The sequence below is a fragment of the Stegastes partitus genome, unplaced genomic scaffold, assembly GCF_000690725.1.
Source record: "Stegastes partitus isolate 25-593 unplaced genomic scaffold, Stegastes_partitus-1.0.2 Scaffold1229, whole genome shotgun sequence".
NCBI classification, from domain to species: Eukaryota; Metazoa; Chordata; class Actinopteri; family Pomacentridae; genus Stegastes; species Stegastes partitus.
In genome coordinates, this window is record NW_007578960.1 from 274,262 (window position 1) to 295,178 (window position 20,917).

The window sequence follows — 20,917 nt, forward strand, 5'->3', positions numbered from 1 at the left end:
TTGCAGAATTTTTTATTTTTTTTAGAAATAGTAACAACTGTAAAAATGACTAATTATATCGTATAGTTCTGGTACATTTAATCTCTGCACAATTTAATTATAGTATTCAAGTAAAGTTGTTTCTTTGCATCTCTGCTGAGTAATTAGAAACAGTGAATACAAGCTGTGATACATCAGGTTTTATTTATCATCTCTAACTGAGTAACCATGCCAAGTGAACTCTGAATACACTTGTCAGACTGAACCATCTTACTAATCTGTTTTCGAAATCAAGCTGTTGAAAGGGCAGTATTTTCATTATGCTATGATTGTAAAGAAAGAAAAAAACTCAGACACATTTAAATAAATCCCAAGTTTTAGTCTAGAGAAAGTCTGTAGAATGTGTTCATTAGTGACCTTGATTCTCAAATCCTAATCATTTGACACAAAATAACAGAACCACAGCTCAAAATCAAAATGTTTATTTTTATTTTTTTATTATTAAAAGTGACATCACAAAAATTTCTATAAGCATACAATATTCACTGTCCTGAAGTGGCTCAGCAATTCCTTCTAAAATCACATTGTTAGAAATTAAAAACAGTCTTGTGTGAAAAACACACCATGACACAGTAGTGGTTGCTACTTTATTGAAAGAAATGCAAACGATAAGGGATCGACATACAGACTGTCAAAGCCATTTTCCATGTTTCACAGTCGACCATTTCTGAATATTCGATAGTCCTGAGAAGTAACAGGTTTCCATAGCAACCAGGAACTAAAAGTCTTTGAAATTAGACTATTTGTGAGAATTTATGTAAAGCCCCTGAACATATTTGCAAAGCAAATTGATAAACCTGCACAAGAGGAACGCTGTGTGGCTGCAATGAGAGCATATTGTATGATGAGGTACTGTCCAGCATAATATTCATAAAACTAAACTTCACAGTCAAAGAAAAATCCGGCAGCTGTCATTCCAAGTCATAGCTATCATATGAGAGCTTCTTCAGATGTGTGATACTGTCTGAAACAAAATGAGAGAGACAATTATTCGTGTCATGATGAAAGAATTTATTATTTATCACATAGCATAGCATAGCAGAGCATATCTTACCCAGCACCCACTGCTCAGACAGGATCCTGCTTCCCTCTGGTCTCCTGCCGCTGTACTTCCCTATGCAGATGCCAGCCTGCCGCACAGTTTTGCAGACTGTCCCTCCACAGAGCTCAATCAGCTCCACCAGACTCTGAGCGGGCGGCTGGGCGTGCTGGGACACAAACATGGCTGGCTGGCCTTGGAACAGGTCCTGCTGGTGCTCCCCGGCGGACAGGTGCCTCTGGAGACGACAGATCTGGGACGAGGAAACAATAGTTAAACACGATACTGATGCAAAGTTTTCACAGAAGTACAGTCCGGACTCAATGACACTTTAAAAGAAAAAAAAGCTTTCCACATTTGCCTGCACAAATTTTCCAAAGAGTGTTGCTTTCACTGAAGAATTTAATCATCAGGCAAATCAGGCAAATCAGGCAAAGTTAAAATCAAACACGTTGTCACTTGCTCTGATTAATTAAACCTCGAGTCAGGTTGAAGTTGAGTTGAGTGATGATGGAATAACAAGATGCTACCAAACTCTGAACTAGTTAAAAAAAAAAAAAAAAAAGGCAGACCTGTTGACTTGACAGGAACAAACACAGGTGTTGCTAATAACATTAATATTATATTCCAGTGCCCCAGTAAGTCATGCCAGTGGAACCCTGAAACTGAAGAAGAGGCTAAATCAATTCAACTTTCATTAATTTAGGTATTTTCATCCGTAATTTACCGACTAACACGTCAAATTGTCTCCTGTGGAAAGTGTCTGTGGTCTAAATACATGAGCGTAAGTGTAAGTCAAATACAGCATATATATATATATATAGTATATGTGTATACCCACACACCTGTGAAAACACCTGGCTGTGTATAGACAAACTTGTACTACAATCATGAGTTCAAATTGTTTGATTTACTGAAGCTTAATTAATGTCCTGCTGATTGCTCACTACTCTGTCAAATTAGATCTGTCTGAAACGTTTAGGTTTTTGGCATACTTCCCAGCATTCATTGTGTGCTTAGATTTTCGGGAAATGTTGCAGTTCTACTGAATCAATGTTTCAAAAGGAAATGTTTCACGGATGTATCTTAAGTGAGTCACAGGTCTTTTCTCGGATAAACATGAAAACAATATTTCACCATGATGAAGATCAATCTGCATAACACTTATATACACGAGGACTGAATTTTGTTCACATTTACATTGTATTGATGATAATATAAGTGCATTGTGACTGTTGAATACACTTAATTTAATTCAAATTCAGTTCATCTCCTGCTGGGCAATTGAAATAATTGAAGTACCCATATTAACCCTGAAGAACCTCATTTGTAAGTCATCACAGCCTCAGATTTGAGCCCTTCAAGCTCCTTTCACCACTGAAGTACTGAAACTAGCCTGAAGGTGGCTGCTGGAGCTACAGCAGAAGCTTAAGACCTGGGCTGTGAGGCGCAGACCCTCACAGCCAAAAGCAAAACAGAAGCTGGAACACCACCACTGAAAGACTGACTGTGCCATGAAAGCCAATTTAAACAGCAGCAGCTGTTGTTAGTATGAGTAAATATTTTCAAGCCACTGCTGAATGTGAAACCTCAATATTATTACAGTTTATTACAGTAGAATAACATCAACTGACGTTTAGCTATTTTAATTACCTGATCTTTTTTTTTTTTTTTTATAACTAAGCTGAAATACCTACATAAAGAATCACATTAACTCTTGATAACTCTTGACTTGCTGTTGAACTCGATGATGAGCAACAATGCCAATTCACATGCCTGGTTTTGTTTCTGCAGCCCTCACTGTTCTCACAGTATTGTCCGTGTGAATGTGAATACACTACAAAGGTGTGCTTTTTTTGTGTTTGGTGAGTGATGTTCCAAACTCTCAATACAGCTCTGCTCTGTATCTAACAGAGGTCAGACGGTAAATTAAAGGGGGCAATCTGCTCTATTGAACGTTGAATGTCTGGAAGCAAGTGTTGAGGCTTTTAGTCGTTTGTCAATGTTCACACAAGTCTCACCTTACTTCATGAAATCAGGAGGCAGTGTCAGGTTAGCATTAACCCGCTTTAGAGAGAATGATTGAAAACTATATGGTCTATATGGTCTATAAGAAACACAGTGCAGCACAAGAAAGAGCTGAACGAGCACATCTATGTATAAATCACACAAACAACATCACCATGTTTTCAAATACATCACCGGCAGGACTGTAAAAGTGGTTAATCAATTTCAACAGAAAGCATTTCTGTCAAGATTTTTGATGTGTAAATTACCATGCTGTCATGGCCATAGGCCCTCCATTCATTTTCATTGAACTAACTGTCCCCACCACCACTCTGTCATGTACTTACTGTGGTGTGTTCAATGCATTTTATGTCATAACTACTTTACTGATGCAACAAAGATAACTTACCACAACCCACATCTCAGTGTACATCTTAAGCTGACACAACAATAGCCCCATATGTTGAAAATTAAATACATAGGAAATACATAATGAGATTTAAAGTTGTGTAATCTAATAATGTGTTATTATAATACCCAAATCTGTCTCTTACGCTTCTAATTGCTTCCAGAATTAACCACTTAGTCCTTGTTAGCTTAGCCCTTGCCAAAGAAATTCTAAATCAACTAACTAGAAGCAGCTGATGCAAATAAACAACACAGGCACAGAAGCGAGCATCTTCATTTATTTATTTGTCTTAACAAGACTGCACATGTGCAAAGCTGACTAAGCAGGTTGTCTTCACCAACGCTGGCTCTTCGTTTTAGTGCTGACTAACAATCTGAGCTCACAAGCCAGCCAGGCTGGTAAATAAGCTAGATGATGTGACAACGTTAAAATAGTTTAGTGACTATCGTTGTTTATTTATAGAAGCAGCTAGTTAGATCCACACTGTTTAATCCTCACTAGGGTCACAGGGGGGCTGGAGTCTATCCCAGCTGACTTAGGGCGAAGGCAGGGGACACCCTGGACAGGTCAACAGTCCATCACAGGGCTACACTTAGAGACAGACAACCAAGCACACTCACATTCACACCTACAGACAATTTAGAATCACCAATTAACCCCAACATGTTTGTAGACTGTGGGAGGAAGCTGGAGAACCCGAAGAGAACCCACGCTGCACGGGGAGAACATGCAAACTCCATGCAGAAAGATCCCGGGTGTCCTCACCGGGACGCAAACCGGCGATCTTCTTGCTGCAACCTGCCACCTTGCAGCCCTTGCTTGTCAGATGATTAGTAGAACTATTTTTTCCTCTCAGATGTTACCTCACAACATCTGGCAGCAGTACCTACTTGCTCTCTTATGAGGTGGGAGTCGTGATTGGTTGAAACGTGAGCAGCTGCTGACAACACCACTGGAATGTAAAGTGACGTGATAAAATAAATCCATAAAAAAACCTAATTATGAAATGAAGACATATTCTTTGGGGGGAAGGGTGTGTGCATATATTTTTTGGCTGCTTGCAGGCAGCATTTACATCATCCCCATTTAATGGGATATGGTGAACATGTGGGTAAAAGTAGCTTATTTATATAACCAGCAGGTACGGAGCAAACCTTATTATTTGTTTGTTATGTTTCTGGGCTTCTGGCAGACTAAGTCTAAAATTCTTCTTCTTTTTTTTTTTTTGTTGCTGCTTATGGCCTACACTGTCGTCTCCATCATCTCCTGAAGAAAACACCTGGTTCTTTAGCTGCTTAATGCTCCACTATGTTTACCAGGTTGTTGCTAATTGCGTCTGCATGCTTTCTAACACTACGCAGGTAATCTATATGGGTTTTTTTTCCAGCTTTTGCACTGCTGAAAACAGCTGCCTGTTGCTACTGAAAATTACATTATGACAGCAATCACAGTGACCTAAAACAGTAAATGTACACAACGGGCAGTTGAGCAGTGGGCAAAAGCTCAGTGTAAAGCTCTGTCAAGCCAGGTGGTGCTGCAGTTTCATCTCTACCAGACATCCCGGTCACATTGCATATTGTCATTTACCACATTTTATAGTTAAAATCTGCTATAACTATTTTAAACATCTGTAATATGACTCTAAACCTATTTTTAATCAAATGGCTGCAAGCTGGAGCCTGAATTGCCTCAGTAATACTGCAGATTTTTTCAAATCTCCAATGAATGGGTCATAGAGATGCCAGTAGTAATGAGCTTTTACTGATAAACACTCTTGAAATTGTCACAGCTTAGATTAGTTGCAATCTATTGTGCAAGCAACAATATATTTGTCATTCACATGAAAAATCCAACCTTCTATCTCTGACAACACAATCAATGGCTTTGTCGCCATTCAGTGCAATTACATTTTTCTTGCTGTGTGCAGCCAGTGAGCAGAAAGGCAGCACAAGCAAGTCAGGCAGACAGCTTGTGCAGCCCTGTAACCAGGTAAGAACAAATTGCGCTCAACAACTCTCCATAATGACAGAGTGTGTGCTCGGCAGTCCAGCAGCTGCTACACATGCTCGGAGTATGAGGGAGCTGTCTGAGTGTGTCTTATACATAGGATGTTGCTCACTGATAACTCACTAAATGAATAGTCCCTGGATGTAATGTTTTTTTTAATTAAATCACTGTTCATGTTCTTTCCTCATCTGTGCTTTCAATCACTGTGAAGCAGACGGAAACACAAAAACTGGTGCAGATGAACCTACTGTTTGAATTGAAAAAAGTCAATATTGTTGGAATGATGACAAGCCCTTCCTATTAAGTAACGTGCCTTAAATATGCTGCATTTCCCTTTTACAGTAACTATTACATCAGCCTCCTTCCTACAATTCTGTTTTGGTATTTCTATATCACTGCACAGGGTCAATCTGAGGCTTTCTTCTCAAAGAATGAAATATGGTGCAGTTGACACCAAAATGTGGTCATATGATGGCAGAATAACTATTCAGTGTGCAATACAAATCCCTTCCTGGACAGCACACCTGCAGCTGGTTCTCCAATGTCAAAGAAAATCCAGACAAACTTTACTGACTGGAAAAATTTGGTCAGGTTGGGATAATGCTAAGATGAGGAAATCCCACACTTTTCATGTATGATTTGCAGGATATGTACTATAACAAGGAAACTTTGTATTTAGCTGCATCATTATATGCTGTTTGGAGGCAGGCCCCTAATCTTCCAGTAAACGTCTTTAAGCCACAGACAAACAAGTCACTAACACAGGCATTTCAGGCATGTTGTTCTGAAAGACGTCTGGGAAGACTCAATTCTACTTAACGTCAGAACATGGATTTATTGGTCATGAAAACATTCATTCTTGTAGAAACATATTTCTTAGTTCGATCACTTAAACTTGCCCAGAATCACACTTGAAATGAAATGTGAAATCTGTGTGGGATCACTATTTGTTGTGCTATTTTCAGCTTGTGTGGACATGAATGGGCCATGATACAGAAAACACCCACAGCCAGCTCACACATTCAAAACTGGACAAAATCACTAATTTAACAGAGTGGTCTAAACTTACTTACAAAGTAATTTTTCATGAGAGAGGAAAACTATTTTCCCCTAACTTTTGAGATCTCAAAGCGTAGGAGCAAATCGTACTTCATTATACTGATGACTCAAAGTTCTGCCAAGATCATTTGGACTAAAATGGCAAAAATCGACCCTGAAGCAAATGCAAATAAAAAAAGCCAAGACTATCTTGTGGTTTAGAGGTCATCAAACGGCCACTTTAGTTTGTACCAGTTGCAGATGATATGAAAATTTATGGACCCCGAGACCAAAAGGAAGAGCTGGGAATTTTGGATTGTTTTCTGACATTATGAACTTGTCAAGTAAACTTAGTTTGTTGGGGAAAAAAACATATAAAAAGCCTAAAAAAGAGAAAATCAGTAGATTTCAGTAGATTGTCCAATATAGATGTAGCCTCTTATAAGGACACAGCAGGAAATAATTAATAATATAATTTAAATGGAGGGTTTTTTTTTGTCCTTTATATATATCCATTCAAGGTGCTCGTGTGTTTGTCGTAGGCCGGGAAATATTTTTCAATGAATGGGATGGCCACTGCTACTATCAAAGAGTGCGCTGAAGGTGGACAGCTGCATCCTGAGTAGCAGTTCAACTAGAGCAGAAAAAAAACCCAACAAAAAAACATGTGGGTATTGTGGAGGATGTAGTGAAAGATGTGTAGTTTGTGCATCAGCTCCTGTGTGTTGTTTCGCGAGTGTGTACTGAAAGGAATCTCCACTTCACTGCTCTTCACAGTGACTGGTCACAGCGAGGGGGGGAGTGGTTTAAACTCACAGTTAGCGACTTTAAACCACTTTAGCAAGTGGTTGGGGGGCTTGATGAAAGGCGAGCACATGCAGTCTGGCACCAGTAACCCAAGGACACACTACCTCTAATTCCTGATGGCTTTTTCTCCTCCTACCACAGAGAGGTAATAAAAGGAATCTGCAGAACCTCAAGAGAACCGTTTACACTTGGATGCTGCTGGGAAAAGACATCCAATTATAGAGAGAAGATTAAAGAAACCCTGGAAGTCCAAAGGGATATAACTGTACTAAGATTTTGAGGTGAAAAGTTCTACTATGAAGATGGTGAATGTGGACTTGTTAGTTATAAGCTTCTGCCTTGGTCTGGGAACAGGATACAGTGCTGTTGGTAAGAGACAATATCAGATCCAAAACGGCCCTTGCAGCTACACATTTCTGCTGCCTGAGCAAGAAAACTGCCAAACCCAGAGCAACAGCTACAACTATCCAGAGCAAAAGGATGGACCCACGGACAACAACGAGTCAATTCAGAGGCTGGAACAACTGGAGATCACCATGGAGAATAACACACAGTGGCTGCTCAAGGTAAAGTTGTGTCACACACGGGATTTCTCATTAATACCAATGATTGTCTCAATCACAGTGATTTGAAAATGGGAAAAAAAAGTCTATGTAGGCATTCTAAAAAACAAAACAAAACTGTAGTGATGTTTAAAAAGACAAAATGTGCTGAAGAGCCTGGGTGACAGAGGAGAGATTCTCACTTCTACTCCTATTTTCTGTGCCAAGGAGGGTCTGGATTTTTCAAGAAAACCCACAAAAAACTATGTAGCATTGTGCAAGTAACTTGAACAAATGGCTAATTTGGACAGTTTCCCCTAAACGCATGTGAAAGCTTCACATACACTACTGCAGGTGAAATTACTGTGTGAAACGTACCCATTTCTGGTGATGGACAAGTAATTCAGAGCTTGCACTAAAGCACAAGGTCTTTGTTATTCAACATTCTGTCATCAGTAATTTTGAATAATTCCACAAATTAGTAATGAAACCATTTCACTGAACAAAAAACGCAAAATCAGTTTAAATAGGTAAATGGATCTATTTTGATTAGCAGAAGCTGGAAACAAAGACTAAAATGTGCTGAGAGTCTGTGGGACACTTTTATTCAGTAGAAAAGCACATACTGGGTTCGATGACTGACAAAGAGTCAACGCAGGTGTCCACACGCGGGATGCATACTTTCCTTTTAGTTCGCTGACCCGTTACTCGTCTGAGCAGAAGAAGTAAGCCGCTTCTTTTCTTAAACCCTCTCCTCACCCTTTTACGAGTATGATTAATGATCACAACAAAACACGACGAGGAGGGACGAGACAAAAGCATCTCACAGCTTGATCACACGATTCCCGTCTTGTAACATAAAACAAGTTCTGATCCGTTTCACAGGAGAGGTCAGACAACTGCGCTCACACAGACAAAAACTCAAGTGCTGCCTCGACGATCCAAGCCTGTTCCCAACACAACTGAATGGTTTACAAAGCCCAGCAGCACATCTAACGTACTGACAGGTTACATATTTGTTATATGCACAGAAGACAGCGGAATAATGAGGTGTCACTGAAGATTTAGCTGCACTTGTATCAGCATACTTTACATGTTTCACATCAGTGTCTGTACATAGAGGAGGACTCTGGTATCTTCTTCTGCTGTGACTTCTCCAAATGAACAAATGTAAGAGAAATCACAGCCAAAGTGTGAAAAGGGTTTGTTATAGTTAGGCGTGGAAGAAAAAGGCGGCCATAAAACCTTGTGGTGGACAAAAAAAAAAGAAGTGAAAGGAAGGCAGAGCCAAAACATTTCTTAGTTATTGACTCACTTCACATATTGCATATATTATGTGCTAAAGCAATGCTAACAGTTATGTCTCCCAACACTAATGTTCTTTCCTAAAATTTATTTCACACTTTGTCATAAAGAATACGACCAGACGATTATAATAGAAATTGTTATAGTAATTGTGTTGAAACATTATGCCGTACTCGAGGTCAACTTTATCAGACGAGAAGCAGGCAACTGTGCTGTGGCCAACAGCTTTTGGACCCGAAGACTCCAAGCAACAAGCTGTTAAGTGTGATAGACAAGTGAGTTCTCTCAAAACTTGTGTCATCACAAATAAAATATGAAACCCACATTTCTACTTCAGCTGAACAGTGAAAATATTAAAGCAGGTTGGTCTGCTGCAGTAGCGGTAAGCTTAGTATTTCGGCAGGACTTTAATTTACATATGGAAGTGTTTAAACCATGTTTTAAATTTTGATTAAAGAACCCCTCTGGTCAAGTTTTGTTTTTTACCATGCTAACATATCAGTCTGGTTATTTTTAAATGTTGGAAACATCACAACTGATCAAACCAATTTTGTCAACTTGCGGATTGGGGATTTCCAAGTTCTTATTCTTCTTTAGACTGTTTCTCTGGTTGGTATATGTATGGCTAAATTACTCAAATATTACAACTTGTGATTGTGTCAAGCTTTACAGTGTTTGAGCAGAGTCTTCGGTGGGCTTGTGTGCTCGAGCTGCAGCAAGCGGGGAGGTGTGGTTGAGAAAAAGACACAGACTTTACAGAGAGGCACATTCCCATATAGAGTTACATCTAAGCCATTTTAAAGCAGGAAAGGATCATTTACATGGAAAAAAACATCTAAGTACTGTATGTAACTTTAATGCAGTTTTTTTGGTTTTAATCAGTGACTTGAGAGGCACTTTAAAAGTTCAGTAGGGTAAAATGTGTCCACTTCATGTTGTCAAGCTTTCAGCTCTAGTCGTCCCTGCAGAGGAATAAGCCGGAAATGACAATTAAGAGATTGACTGATTTATGTACCAGTGGGTGATACATTTAATTTTACGTAATAACAGAAATTAATCACTCAGGTCAACTGATGTATGGATGAGTCAGTAGATGGATGGAAGAGTTTAGAGAATACAGAACTTCGGAGAAGAAACAAGCGCCACCTAATTTAGAAGAATCAGTCTGTCAGAGCGTGAACATCTTCACACTGCTGTGATCTCATGAACAGATTTGAGATATCTACAGAAAGAAGCCATTAAAGCATCAAAGTAAAGCTATTTTTCCCTTGCACCAAGACTGAAAAACTTCACGACTTACTCATTTAAAACCATTAAATAATGAATTAATATTAAGTGCAACCACTTAATTTGTGAGAGTACTATTTATGTAGCACCAGCTAATGACAGCTGAGGAAAAAAAAAAAAAGAAGTTGTTGTCACGCCTCATGTGAAAGAGGAACAAAGTCATTCCTTGCTGACGCCTTTGAGACACAGAGAGTAAACAACTGATTAGATCATTTACTGTCAGTGGGACATCCTGCCAACAACTCCAATGACAACCTTCCACACATCTGTGTGTATCCAAGAACACAAACAAAGCGGACACCAAGAAAGGAAGACAAACAAAATTAGCGCTAATTACATCTGTTGGTTGCTTTCGCCATAAGTAATTACAATAAAAGCGTCTGTCTGTGGTTGCATTACTGACTGATGAAGGAATAATAAAAGTGATTATGCAAACTTAGTGTGGATGACAAAGATGTTACACTGACACTGGTTTACGGTTACACACAAGTCAGACTGTCATGAAGGATGTAACTCCTCACTCAACACTTCCATCCTGTTTACGAGTCGTGTGACCTGATTGCCACTCAGGAACACCATGCAGGAAATAACTTAATGATTAGTCCTCGTCTAAATCTGGCGATACTGTTAGGTAGATAAGAACAAATCTCGTGAAGTTGATTAAAAGGTTTGATATGGGCAAGGTTAGATCAGAACTCTAAATGTTATACACTATCTTGAGACAGTTTTTTTTTAACTTATTACAACATTGCGTCAGTGAGGAGACATTTCTTTTTTTTTACCTTCCGGACGAACAAGACCATGTAAACTTCTTTCATTCTTGAGTTCAAGGAGACTTTTAAATACTAGACTGCACATAATGTAAAACCTAAAAGACCTTGCATGGGTCAGTCCTGTTAATTTCTATTCACATAGCTCTCCTTACAGTGCTGCTGCATCCTTTCACTGTGGTACAGGAGCATCTTCCTTTTTCTAAAGCATGTAAATCATCCAAATTTTGCATATGAATACAACCAAACTAAGATGGTTATTACGGTTTAGGTTTTTTTTGATAACACCATTGCAAGGATATTTTGTGATGATATGTGCAGTCTATAAGCGATGTGGATGACTGACAAAACTGATAAGGGTGAACTATTTGGTGTACAAGGAGGAAGCAAAATACAATAGAACAGTAAAACATTTTTTTTTTACTGAGACGTTCTTGAGTTTGACTCCTGATTGTTAGCCACTAGTCTGAGTTCTTTTTCATCCACCTGAATTGGAAAACAGAGCTGTTTTGTGTCCCACATTACAATAGCAGAACCCAGCTGTCAATCTGTTAACCTCTGTGTGTGTAATGTAACACAGCTTTGTTCAGGTATAACAAAACTACTGGCTAATTATAATAGTCATTACATGTTCAATCTAATTGTCATTCTTTTGTATTTCAGCTAGAGAACTACATACAGGACAGCATGAAGCAGGACATGGTCCACATCCAGCAGACTGCTGTACACAACCACACAGCCACGATGATTGAAATTGGAACAAACCTGCTGAGTCAAACCGCCGAGCAAACAAGGAAACTCACAAATGTTGAGGCACAGGTGAGGCTGTATATTTGTTTTTTTCTAACGCCTAAAAGTAATGTGAAAAAAGCACCACAATTCAAGCTTCCTGTTCTTTGCATTCAGAGATTCATGTCCATGTGTGCTCTGTGATACACTGTAAAAAGAAAATTGTAGCTTTGGAGCGTTAAAAAAATAAGCAGAGAGAAAAACAGGCATGATGGCGTCAGTTTATTATTGTGGCTACACGTCAATGACCTTATGTGAGCCAACTGTACAGCATTTCCTGTTATTAGCACACTCGTATTCCCAGAGAAAGGGTCTATCAGTTTGTCACAATCAGACATCCGTCTGTTCAAAGACATCAACAGCTCCATTGGAGACACATAGCTAGGATCCATGTAAACAACCTGCTTTTTGCTGAGTTCAGTTCCTCCAAACTGGGAAATTAGTGGCAAGGTCCCCAACCCCAGAGTTAGGTTCAATACGTTGGTCTGTGAGAGTACATGGGTTTCCAAAGTTTGTCCTTGTTCAGGTATGTCTGCTGCATTGGAATATGGCTGCTCTTTCCTGTCATGTTTTTCCATTTTGCAAATGACTGTTTGTTCACTCCAGAGGTGCAAACTGGGTTTGTGCTGAACTTGATCAACTAGTGGAATATTACATATTTACAGCTCTTGCTATATCTCCTTATATGGTACATGCTCTTTTTGACTATTTTCCGAATTGTTAAAACTTGTCTTACAATTTGGTTAGAACATGAAATGTACTAATGCAAAATAAGAGAATCTTACATCTCGTAGATCAGTGTTTCACTGGGAAACATCCTATTTCCAGTTGAACTCAACTGGTGCTGTGTGGAGAGCAAAATGTCGTTACTGGAGGATCTTCTTGCTGTTCTCGAGGGTAATTTAAACCATTGGACATAGACAGTAGGAGGCACTTACATGGAAATCTAAAGCATGTAAAAGTGTACTGGATGACTGGTGGATGAATGGACAACCTATCACAAGACATGTGAGACACAGTTTGAACCATTTCATCTTGTTGTCCTGGTTTTAGGTAATTCATCACACAACTCGACTAGAGCGCCAACTTCTTGAAAATTCCTTGTCAACCAACAAGTTGGAAAAACAACTAATTGTCCAAACGAATGAAATCAACAAACTGAATGACAAAAACAGGTGAGTAGATCAAACCAACAGTAAGTAAAAAAAAAAACACAAAAAAACCCCCAGATAAATTTTCAAGGTCACTAACACTGCAGTATTGGGCTGAACAAAGACTAAGCGTAATGCTTCTCCCCAGTTTTCTGGAGAAAAAGGTGGAGGAGATGGAGGGGCAGAGGCAGGTGGAGCTGAAGATGCTTCGAGACGAAAAGGAGCAGCTCCAGACTCTGATACTGAGGCAGACGGCCATCATCGGTGAGCTGGAGCAGCAGCTGCTCAAGGTCTCCTCCAACAACACTGTCCTACAGCATCAGCAGCAGGAGCTACTGGACACCGTTAACAACCTCATTTACACCATCTCTGCCGGCTCTGCTCGAGGTGAGTCAATCCTTCAAGTCAGTGCAACTTCTTTATCCTATAGCTACCCATAAAAGGGAGAGTACATATGGCATCTCATTCATATTCACATACACAGTATGTACACATGCAAGTATTATAACAACACAGCTGCCAGCACAACCACAGTTCTGACCTCTAGACCAGACAGCTGGAGCCACTGAAAACTTGCAAAAGTAATTTTAAAGAATCGTCGTATGTTCTGGCCAATACGTTTAATCACTATTTGGCGGCAAGATGTATCAGTCTGTTAAATATGAAGCTGCAGCCAGCAGCTAGTTAGCTTTGTTTAGTACAACTGGAATCAAGGAGAAACAGCTCCCCTGGCTCTCTCCAGTTCCTGGTAGGTGGATTGCTTTACTTTTGGACAGACCTGTGCTAGTTATTTCTCATAGCTTCCAGTCTTTAAAGAGCTCATATCATGGTTATCCTTTTTCCTTTTGTGAGCTATATCGTTTTGTGAGCATTTAAAAGGTTTGCAAACTTACAAAGCACAAAGTTCACAGCAAAGGAAGTTATTTTCTCATATAGAAAAAGCTGCTCTCTACATGCTTAAAACATGTTGTTTGAAATAAAGCTTTTTCTTCAGTCAAGGATCAACCTCACCATGTAAAACATTTTCATTACGACTGCCTAGCTGCTAGTTTGGCACACCCAAGAACAAAAAATGAGCAGCTTCCCTGCAGTCCCCTGACATTTCCTTGCAAAAGTCGATTCTTCTCGGACTGTCTTTACCTATACTCAGATATCAGGTGCTACAGTCCAAAACCAGTGGTACCTCGCTTTTATCAGGTCTACTGACCAGTCAGAGCAAACTGGGCTTTTCAGAAGCTTAAATAGAGACAGAGGGTCAGAAAATGTTCTGTAACAATGTACTTAATGGGAAAAATAATGTGTTCATTGAATATTAAAGTAAAAAAAAAGAACCTGTAAATGTGTACAGTATGAGCCCTTCAAAGTACCTAACTAGTTCCTATATGCCTTTTATTGACCAGAGTCTTGCACAGCGTTGTTTTGAAACCACAGCGTGTGGTGGCGCTGGCATACTTGAAGGCACAGGGAACAACTTTACAGAAATTATTCACAATTCAACTAAAGAAATGAATAAGACCTTTATTATTAACAGACAAGAACTGACGAAAGGATGACACCGAAATGCTGTACAGTTGTGTGCTGCAACATTAACAAGGCTGGTTTCTTCCACAGAAAGCAAAACTGTCATGATGCAAGACACTCCGACTACTTTCATGGACTGTGCTGCTGTCTATAAGTCTGGAAACACCCAGAGTGGCGTCTACACTCTGACATTAACCAACACTACCATAGAGGTAAAGGTAACGTACACCTGTTTGACTACACTTGCTGTCAGAGGGTTAGGCACTCAGATTGTTAATAACCTAATGACAGAAGAGAGAGAGCTTGTTTTACTAGATCAGAAAGAACCACTTTTCATGTATCTGTGAGCACACACCTAAATAAATCCATGACAGTGCACGTGTACATGCACACAGACATGCAATGACCTACCCTCACTTACACAACTTTGTAAATAGAACACTGCACGCTTCTGGATGAAGAGTTCAGTTACAAGTATTGTGTTTGAGGGCGGAGTAGTCAAATTAAAACGCTCTCAGACTTCTATTAACGATGTGCATGCTTGAGCAAAAACTGTGATCTCCTTAGATACTTTTCAACGACTTGGACTTAATTCCCACATCCTTTCATTGCAACATAACATTTATTTTAATTAGACCCAAAGAAGAGAGCACTGTCAAATTACAAATGAGCATGAATTCTTTACAGAGCATTATTTTCTAATTATTAATCATGGCAACTCCATTTAACTCGTATTTCCAGGCTTTCTGTGACATGGAGACAGAAGGAGGAGGCTGGACAGTGCTACAAAAACGCTTTGACGGCCGTGTTGACTTTCACCGTACGTGGCAAGAGTACAAAAAGGTAAAAGCTATCAAGAAGAAATTCTTCCCTTTAAAAAATATTTCCTAGGCTACGCTTTTCATTCCACATGCAGATAGCAGGGGCCAGATTTGGTTTGGTCCATTGACTGTGTATTAAGGACCTGGTGATTCTGCGCTGTCAGTCAGAGCAGAGGCAGTTTCTTAATTCAATCCAAAGAAGGAGGGACAAACTGAAAGCACTAATAAAGAGATCTTAAGCAATCACAATGTGTTGTTCATGAACATAAAGCCAGTAGTGTCCCTTAACATGTTAAAACCACGAGAATTTTAGCTATGTGCCATCATTCAAGTATCAGAATTAATCACAGCGTATTTATTATTTCTGTCAGCGCATCTGAAACTGTATTTATAAGATGCCATCGTAAAACGATCTAGATGACTCCCAAAAATAGCCACTTGCATTGCCAACGTCAAGTAGGACATAAATAGGCTAAAACCACAGCAAAAATACACTCAGAGTTCAATCTCAAGTCCTGACAAACAGCCATAACAAAGGACAGCATTCATGTCATTTCATACCACAGTACAAGCTCAGTTCAAATTTGCATCTTTTGAAAAAAAATCAACATTTCATTGTGAATGTGAATATTTGAGACTGTTTTCTTTGCTAACACCATTTTGTGAATCCTGATGAAATATTTAGTTCTTGGGAATAATTATCACAGCCAAGAAATGTGCAGTACGCCGTGGTCCTCTGTTGGTTTACTCTTTTGTTGGAAAAAGCAATCTCTCTGGCTCTGCTGCACTGGTTCTGCAAGGTTTAATTATATTCCTCTTTTGTCTTTTAAGGGGTTTGGAGAACCTTCAGGTGAATTCTGGTTAGGAAATGAATTTGTCTCCAGACTGACAAAGCAACAGTCCTACAAACTACGGATCCAGCTGAGTGACTGGGAAGGAAACTCTGGATTCTCACAATATGATCAATTTTCGCTTGACAATGAAGCACAAAATTACAAGTAAGTTGTTCTAATATCATCCGAGATTTATTGCTAAGGGAGAGAGCTCTCATAATAAGTGTCAAGTACTGAATTTTTGCTTGATTTTTGCTTGAAGTAAAAAAAATTAAAAAAAAGCACAGCTCCAGCAGCTTAAGTTATCAAGGACAAAGAAGCCTGTCAGCAAATGATGCCTCTGTCTTACAACAGTGTTTTTACCAGTCTGCGATCCTGAATACATTCCAAAAACTGTTTTCAGCCAAGGATCATATGAAAACTCAAAGCTGTGCAGTTACTATAATGAAAGTAACAACTGTGTTAATATTATGAATCAACTGGCCTCAACTGACCTTGAACAAATAAAAGGCAGGCTAGTGTAGCGGCAGTCTCTTTAATGCGCAAACATCTTCCTGAAGCTGAAGGAACACAAGGCTGACTGTATTATTTTATCATACAACATTCTCTACCACCACTGGAGACATGCAGATCTGCAATTCAGTCCCATTATCCAGTAAATCCTCTACAATTGCCTCACCGACAGCGAAGGTGAGACCACATCAATGGTCACACTGACAGTGATTGTGGTGATTTTCTGCTGAATGTTCTGCAGTTGTTAACTCTGAGCACTAAGGCACAAGACATTTAATTCCACATTCTTCTGACAAGACTCACAGAATGTCCCAGGGTCTTATCATGTATCTCTGGGAAAACTACTTTGAAAAGATCTGCTCTTGATCATAAATGCTAATCAAAAACTAGTACTTGAAAGCAAGACACATTATAGAAATTCCTCCGGACGGTGCTTCTTCATGTACATGCTTCCTGAAACTGATGTACTGGCATCAGCCCAAAGAAAATGTAATAAAGCTGGTCAGTATTTGAAAAATAGGAAATACATAAAACGTCTTGGTTTTCACTCTGCGATTCCTGGCAATAACACAACCTTCTGATGTATTTTCAAACCTAAGCCGATTTTAGGAGTGGAATGGATACTTCCTTTGAATTTGACAAACAGACCTTGAAATGCTCCAATTTAACACAGCTCTTTTCAGGTCTTCAGTCTACTTAACAATGACCAATTTGGTCTGTTGGCTCAGTAATACCACCCAACTAAAAAGAAAATATACAAATAGAATTATATAAATCATTTGGCATTAACTAAAACAGCACAGTAACATATGACATCACTTCACCAGAAACAAACCAAAATGACATAAATGCGCATGAAAAAGCTCCCAAATTTATCCTCATGACAAAACCCAAAAGCTACGGCCAAAGAACTGTAGAAGTGAGCGATGCCTTTTGAGGAACAGCAATCACGGACTTCCTCCTCCTCTTCCTTCATTTTTCCTTTTCCATTCTACAGGATACACCTTAAAGGCTACAGTGGAACAGCAGGCAAAATAAGCAGCATTGGGCAGCCAGGAAGTGATTTCAGTACAAAGGATGCAGACAACGACAAATGTGTTTGCAAATGTTCACAACTGACAACAGGAGGTAAGAAACAAGTTTTTGCAAATTACTTTTGTTTATGAATATTTCTGCTTCTTGGAAAACTACACTAATCGTGTTAATTAGCGATGGACACTTGTTGTGGAACAAATTCCCACCCACGCAAATCTTGGCACTTGCCCCAAAAATCTTCAAGGGCATCTTAAGGGCCGTCGTACTTTTGTGGCCATGTCAAAGAGCACAATTAGCTCAGACTTAATCACTGATCAACTCATTGGGGAATTCAGCTCCTACAATGGCTGACATTAATAGCCTGGGAACAGAGCTTTTCCCTCTCTCCTCTTGTAGCTAAAAGGTCCTCCTCCATTCCCCTGAAAGTGACTCTGCTGCCAGAAGTTTGTCTCCCTCTGTATTCGGGTCTGCCAAGTGACCATGAAAGCATGAAAACCTTAACCCTATCCCTTTTTTCCCATGAGGGGGTCTCTCAAAGGGGGACTCCATAGGCGCATTGTACACAATCGTGACTGAGTGGCGATGGGCCAGGAAAAGGAGTAAAGCAGGATGTGTCATTAAGAATCGGAAATTGCTCGTATCGAATAAAAAAACATTTAAATGAAGGCAATCATTCTGTATGTAAATGAAGGATACTCCTCTCAGTATAATGCCTTTCAAAACAACTCAACCATGAAGCTTTGAAATGGGAGCTCTGCTTTGCAGGTGATGGAGAGAGATGATGATTATGTGAAAAAAACAAGTGATATAAGGCTATTTGGAGTCTCATAAAGGGGTCTGGGAAATCTCATAAATCGCCTCAAGAGATGTCACTTGAGGCAAAATCTGAAACGAAGAAAATGAAGAAAAAAACATGTGGACCTCTGTATTGTGCTCTCTGCTTCACGCCAGCAGATTGAGGCTACAGCAACCATTACTAGCATAACGCACCTGAGCCTTGACTGCACTGTTGGTTATTGATTTCCATTGTAGGTCTTGACAAGGAAGAAGGCTACATGGAATGAAAAGATGATATCTCTGTTTCTGCTGAATCCTTTCTGATCCCATTTTTTTTTCTGAATCTGACAATGTGACAATAGAGCACAGAGCAGTTAAACATGGGGAACTCTTTCACACTCTGTTATCATAGAGCTGAATCAGCTTCTCTCATATATGGCTTCATAAATAAAATATACAAAGGAAGCCACATTGGACAGCTTCTACTCTCATTCACAGCCTTCTAGAACCGTATTTTACATGCATTAAAAATCGTACAAAGATGGCTTCGCTTAAAAAGAAGCTTTAAAATGTGTGATATTCGAGTTTATTCTATATCTCTGTCTGTGGTCATGGAAAATGTTCACACATGGGTCACAGAAGTAGCAGCCAAGAGTAAGAGAGACAACGTTTTATGTCCAGCTCTTAAAACAGATTCCCATGTATATTGTAAATAAAGACAGTAATCACATCCAAGTTAAAAAAAAACAAAAAAACCAACACTGTATAGATTGTTTTTGATTGATAGCATTGATAGCATTACATTTAAACTGACAATGTTTTGATGTTCTAGGCTGGTGGTTTGATGCCTGCGGCCCATCCAATTTGAATGGGATGTATTACCAGCAAGGGCAAAACTCCAACCGCTTCAATGGAATCAAATGGTACTACTGGAAAGGCTCAGGCTACTCACTGAAGTCCACTACAATGATGATCAGACCGGTGGACTTCTCGGGTTCCCTTTGAACCATCACACCGATTAAACAAAGTGGGGAGGAAATTCTGCCTGACAAACAGCAACAAACAGCAAAACCAAAAATAAAACTTCTCAAGGGAGCCAAAGCACTTCATTGTAATATTTTTAGATACCTTTGTTCATGTTTATGTCTTTAATAATTTGAATCAAATGGGTTGTTGTGAAATACGGACAGGTCAAAGTGACACTGTCAAATATCTATACTGAAAATACTCCTGCCTGTGGTGTGTATAGATAATTATAGGTATAGTAAATACATTTTAACAGCTAGCTAACCAGACAGGAGATGCCAGAGTGAAATGTGATATTAATTTAATTTCTTGGGTCATTTTAATATAGCTTAAGCACCCATTTAACTATGTTTTAAATGATAGCTGCCAATGTCATTGTACAAAAGAGACTATGGTACAAGATGCAGACAAACGACTGGCTCAAAGTGATTGTTATGTGTTGTAGAAAGACTTTCTGTTGAACGCCTAAAATGTAAATGCTAATGTAACAATGCCACAGAAACGGCTTCTCTTAAGATAACATTGTTTTACTTCAGAGAATGTATGTACATTTGTTTCTTTAATTTATATGTAGATTTTAAGATTGATATTTAACTTTATTATATATGAAGGAGATCTGCGACAGATCTTGACTGCTAGTTTCTAGCTAGTTAATGACTTCATTGCACACGAACTAAGAAGCATTATTTTAATATAATTCCTCAGTACTTTACTACATTTTAACAGGTTAAGATGACCTTTTTTGCAGTTTTTGGGAAAGTATTCTTTTTTTTGTATTTCTGTAATGTTTTTTTAATAAGTTACAACAAGCAGACTTCATGAAAAAGCTGGGCCTACGGGGGAATTTTTCACCAGTCAGTTCCGGCTATAGCAGCATCTGGCTGTAATGTTCTACTAGCTGTTACATACGTGAAGTTGAATATTAAACGCCAACCACAAAGCAGAGAGCTTAAGACAGCTGAGTTGTTGGTGACGCCTTAACTCTTAAGTCCAGTGAACAAGAACAAACAGCCTGTTAGATGTACACACCGCAATGTTTTCTGCATTTCTTCAAAACCATTTCTGTAGCTTCATCAAGTACAAAATGCATAATAAATTCACATGTTCCAAACTTGTGTTTTTTGTTGCTGCTTTTTAAAGGTTGATCTACACATTTCTAATTTGAATCATCAGAATAGTGATGCAGTTATACCTCGTGGCA

At 39.1% G+C, this 20,917-nt stretch overlaps 2 protein-coding genes across 3 annotated transcripts in view; one reads left to right on the forward strand and one right to left on the reverse strand.

The window, feature by feature from the left end:
* Positions 1-439: 439 nt before the first annotated feature.
* mcph1 (microcephalin 1) overlaps positions 440-20,917 on the reverse strand; it is a 33,269-nt gene continuing 12,791 nt past the window's right edge. Inside the window, exons 14-15 of the mRNA XM_008297567.1 lie at positions 1,094-1,331; positions 440-1,003 (exon numbers count right to left, since the gene is read on the reverse strand). Coding sequence (XP_008295789.1) covers positions 951-1,003; positions 1,094-1,331 — 291 coding nt within the window. The 3' untranslated portion in view covers positions 440-950. The remainder of the gene's footprint in view (positions 1,004-1,093; positions 1,332-20,917) is intronic.
* On the forward strand, positions 7,390-20,827 carry angpt2a (angiopoietin 2a). 2 transcript variants are annotated; one of them, XM_008297569.1, is made up of 9 exons: positions 7,390-7,912; positions 11,914-12,069; positions 13,093-13,214; positions 13,339-13,577; positions 14,802-14,929; positions 15,453-15,554; positions 16,364-16,530; positions 17,876-18,006; positions 19,523-20,827. In XM_008297569.1, the coding sequence occupies exons 1-9, from the start codon at positions 7,643-7,645 to the stop codon at positions 19,693-19,695; spliced, it is 1,488 nt and encodes a 495-aa protein (XP_008295791.1). In that variant the 5' UTR covers positions 7,390-7,642; the 3' UTR covers positions 19,696-20,827. The 2 variants fall into 2 exon arrangements, with proteins under 2 accessions (XP_008295791.1, XP_008295792.1); XM_008297570.1 differs by having other exon boundaries at positions 14,802-14,923.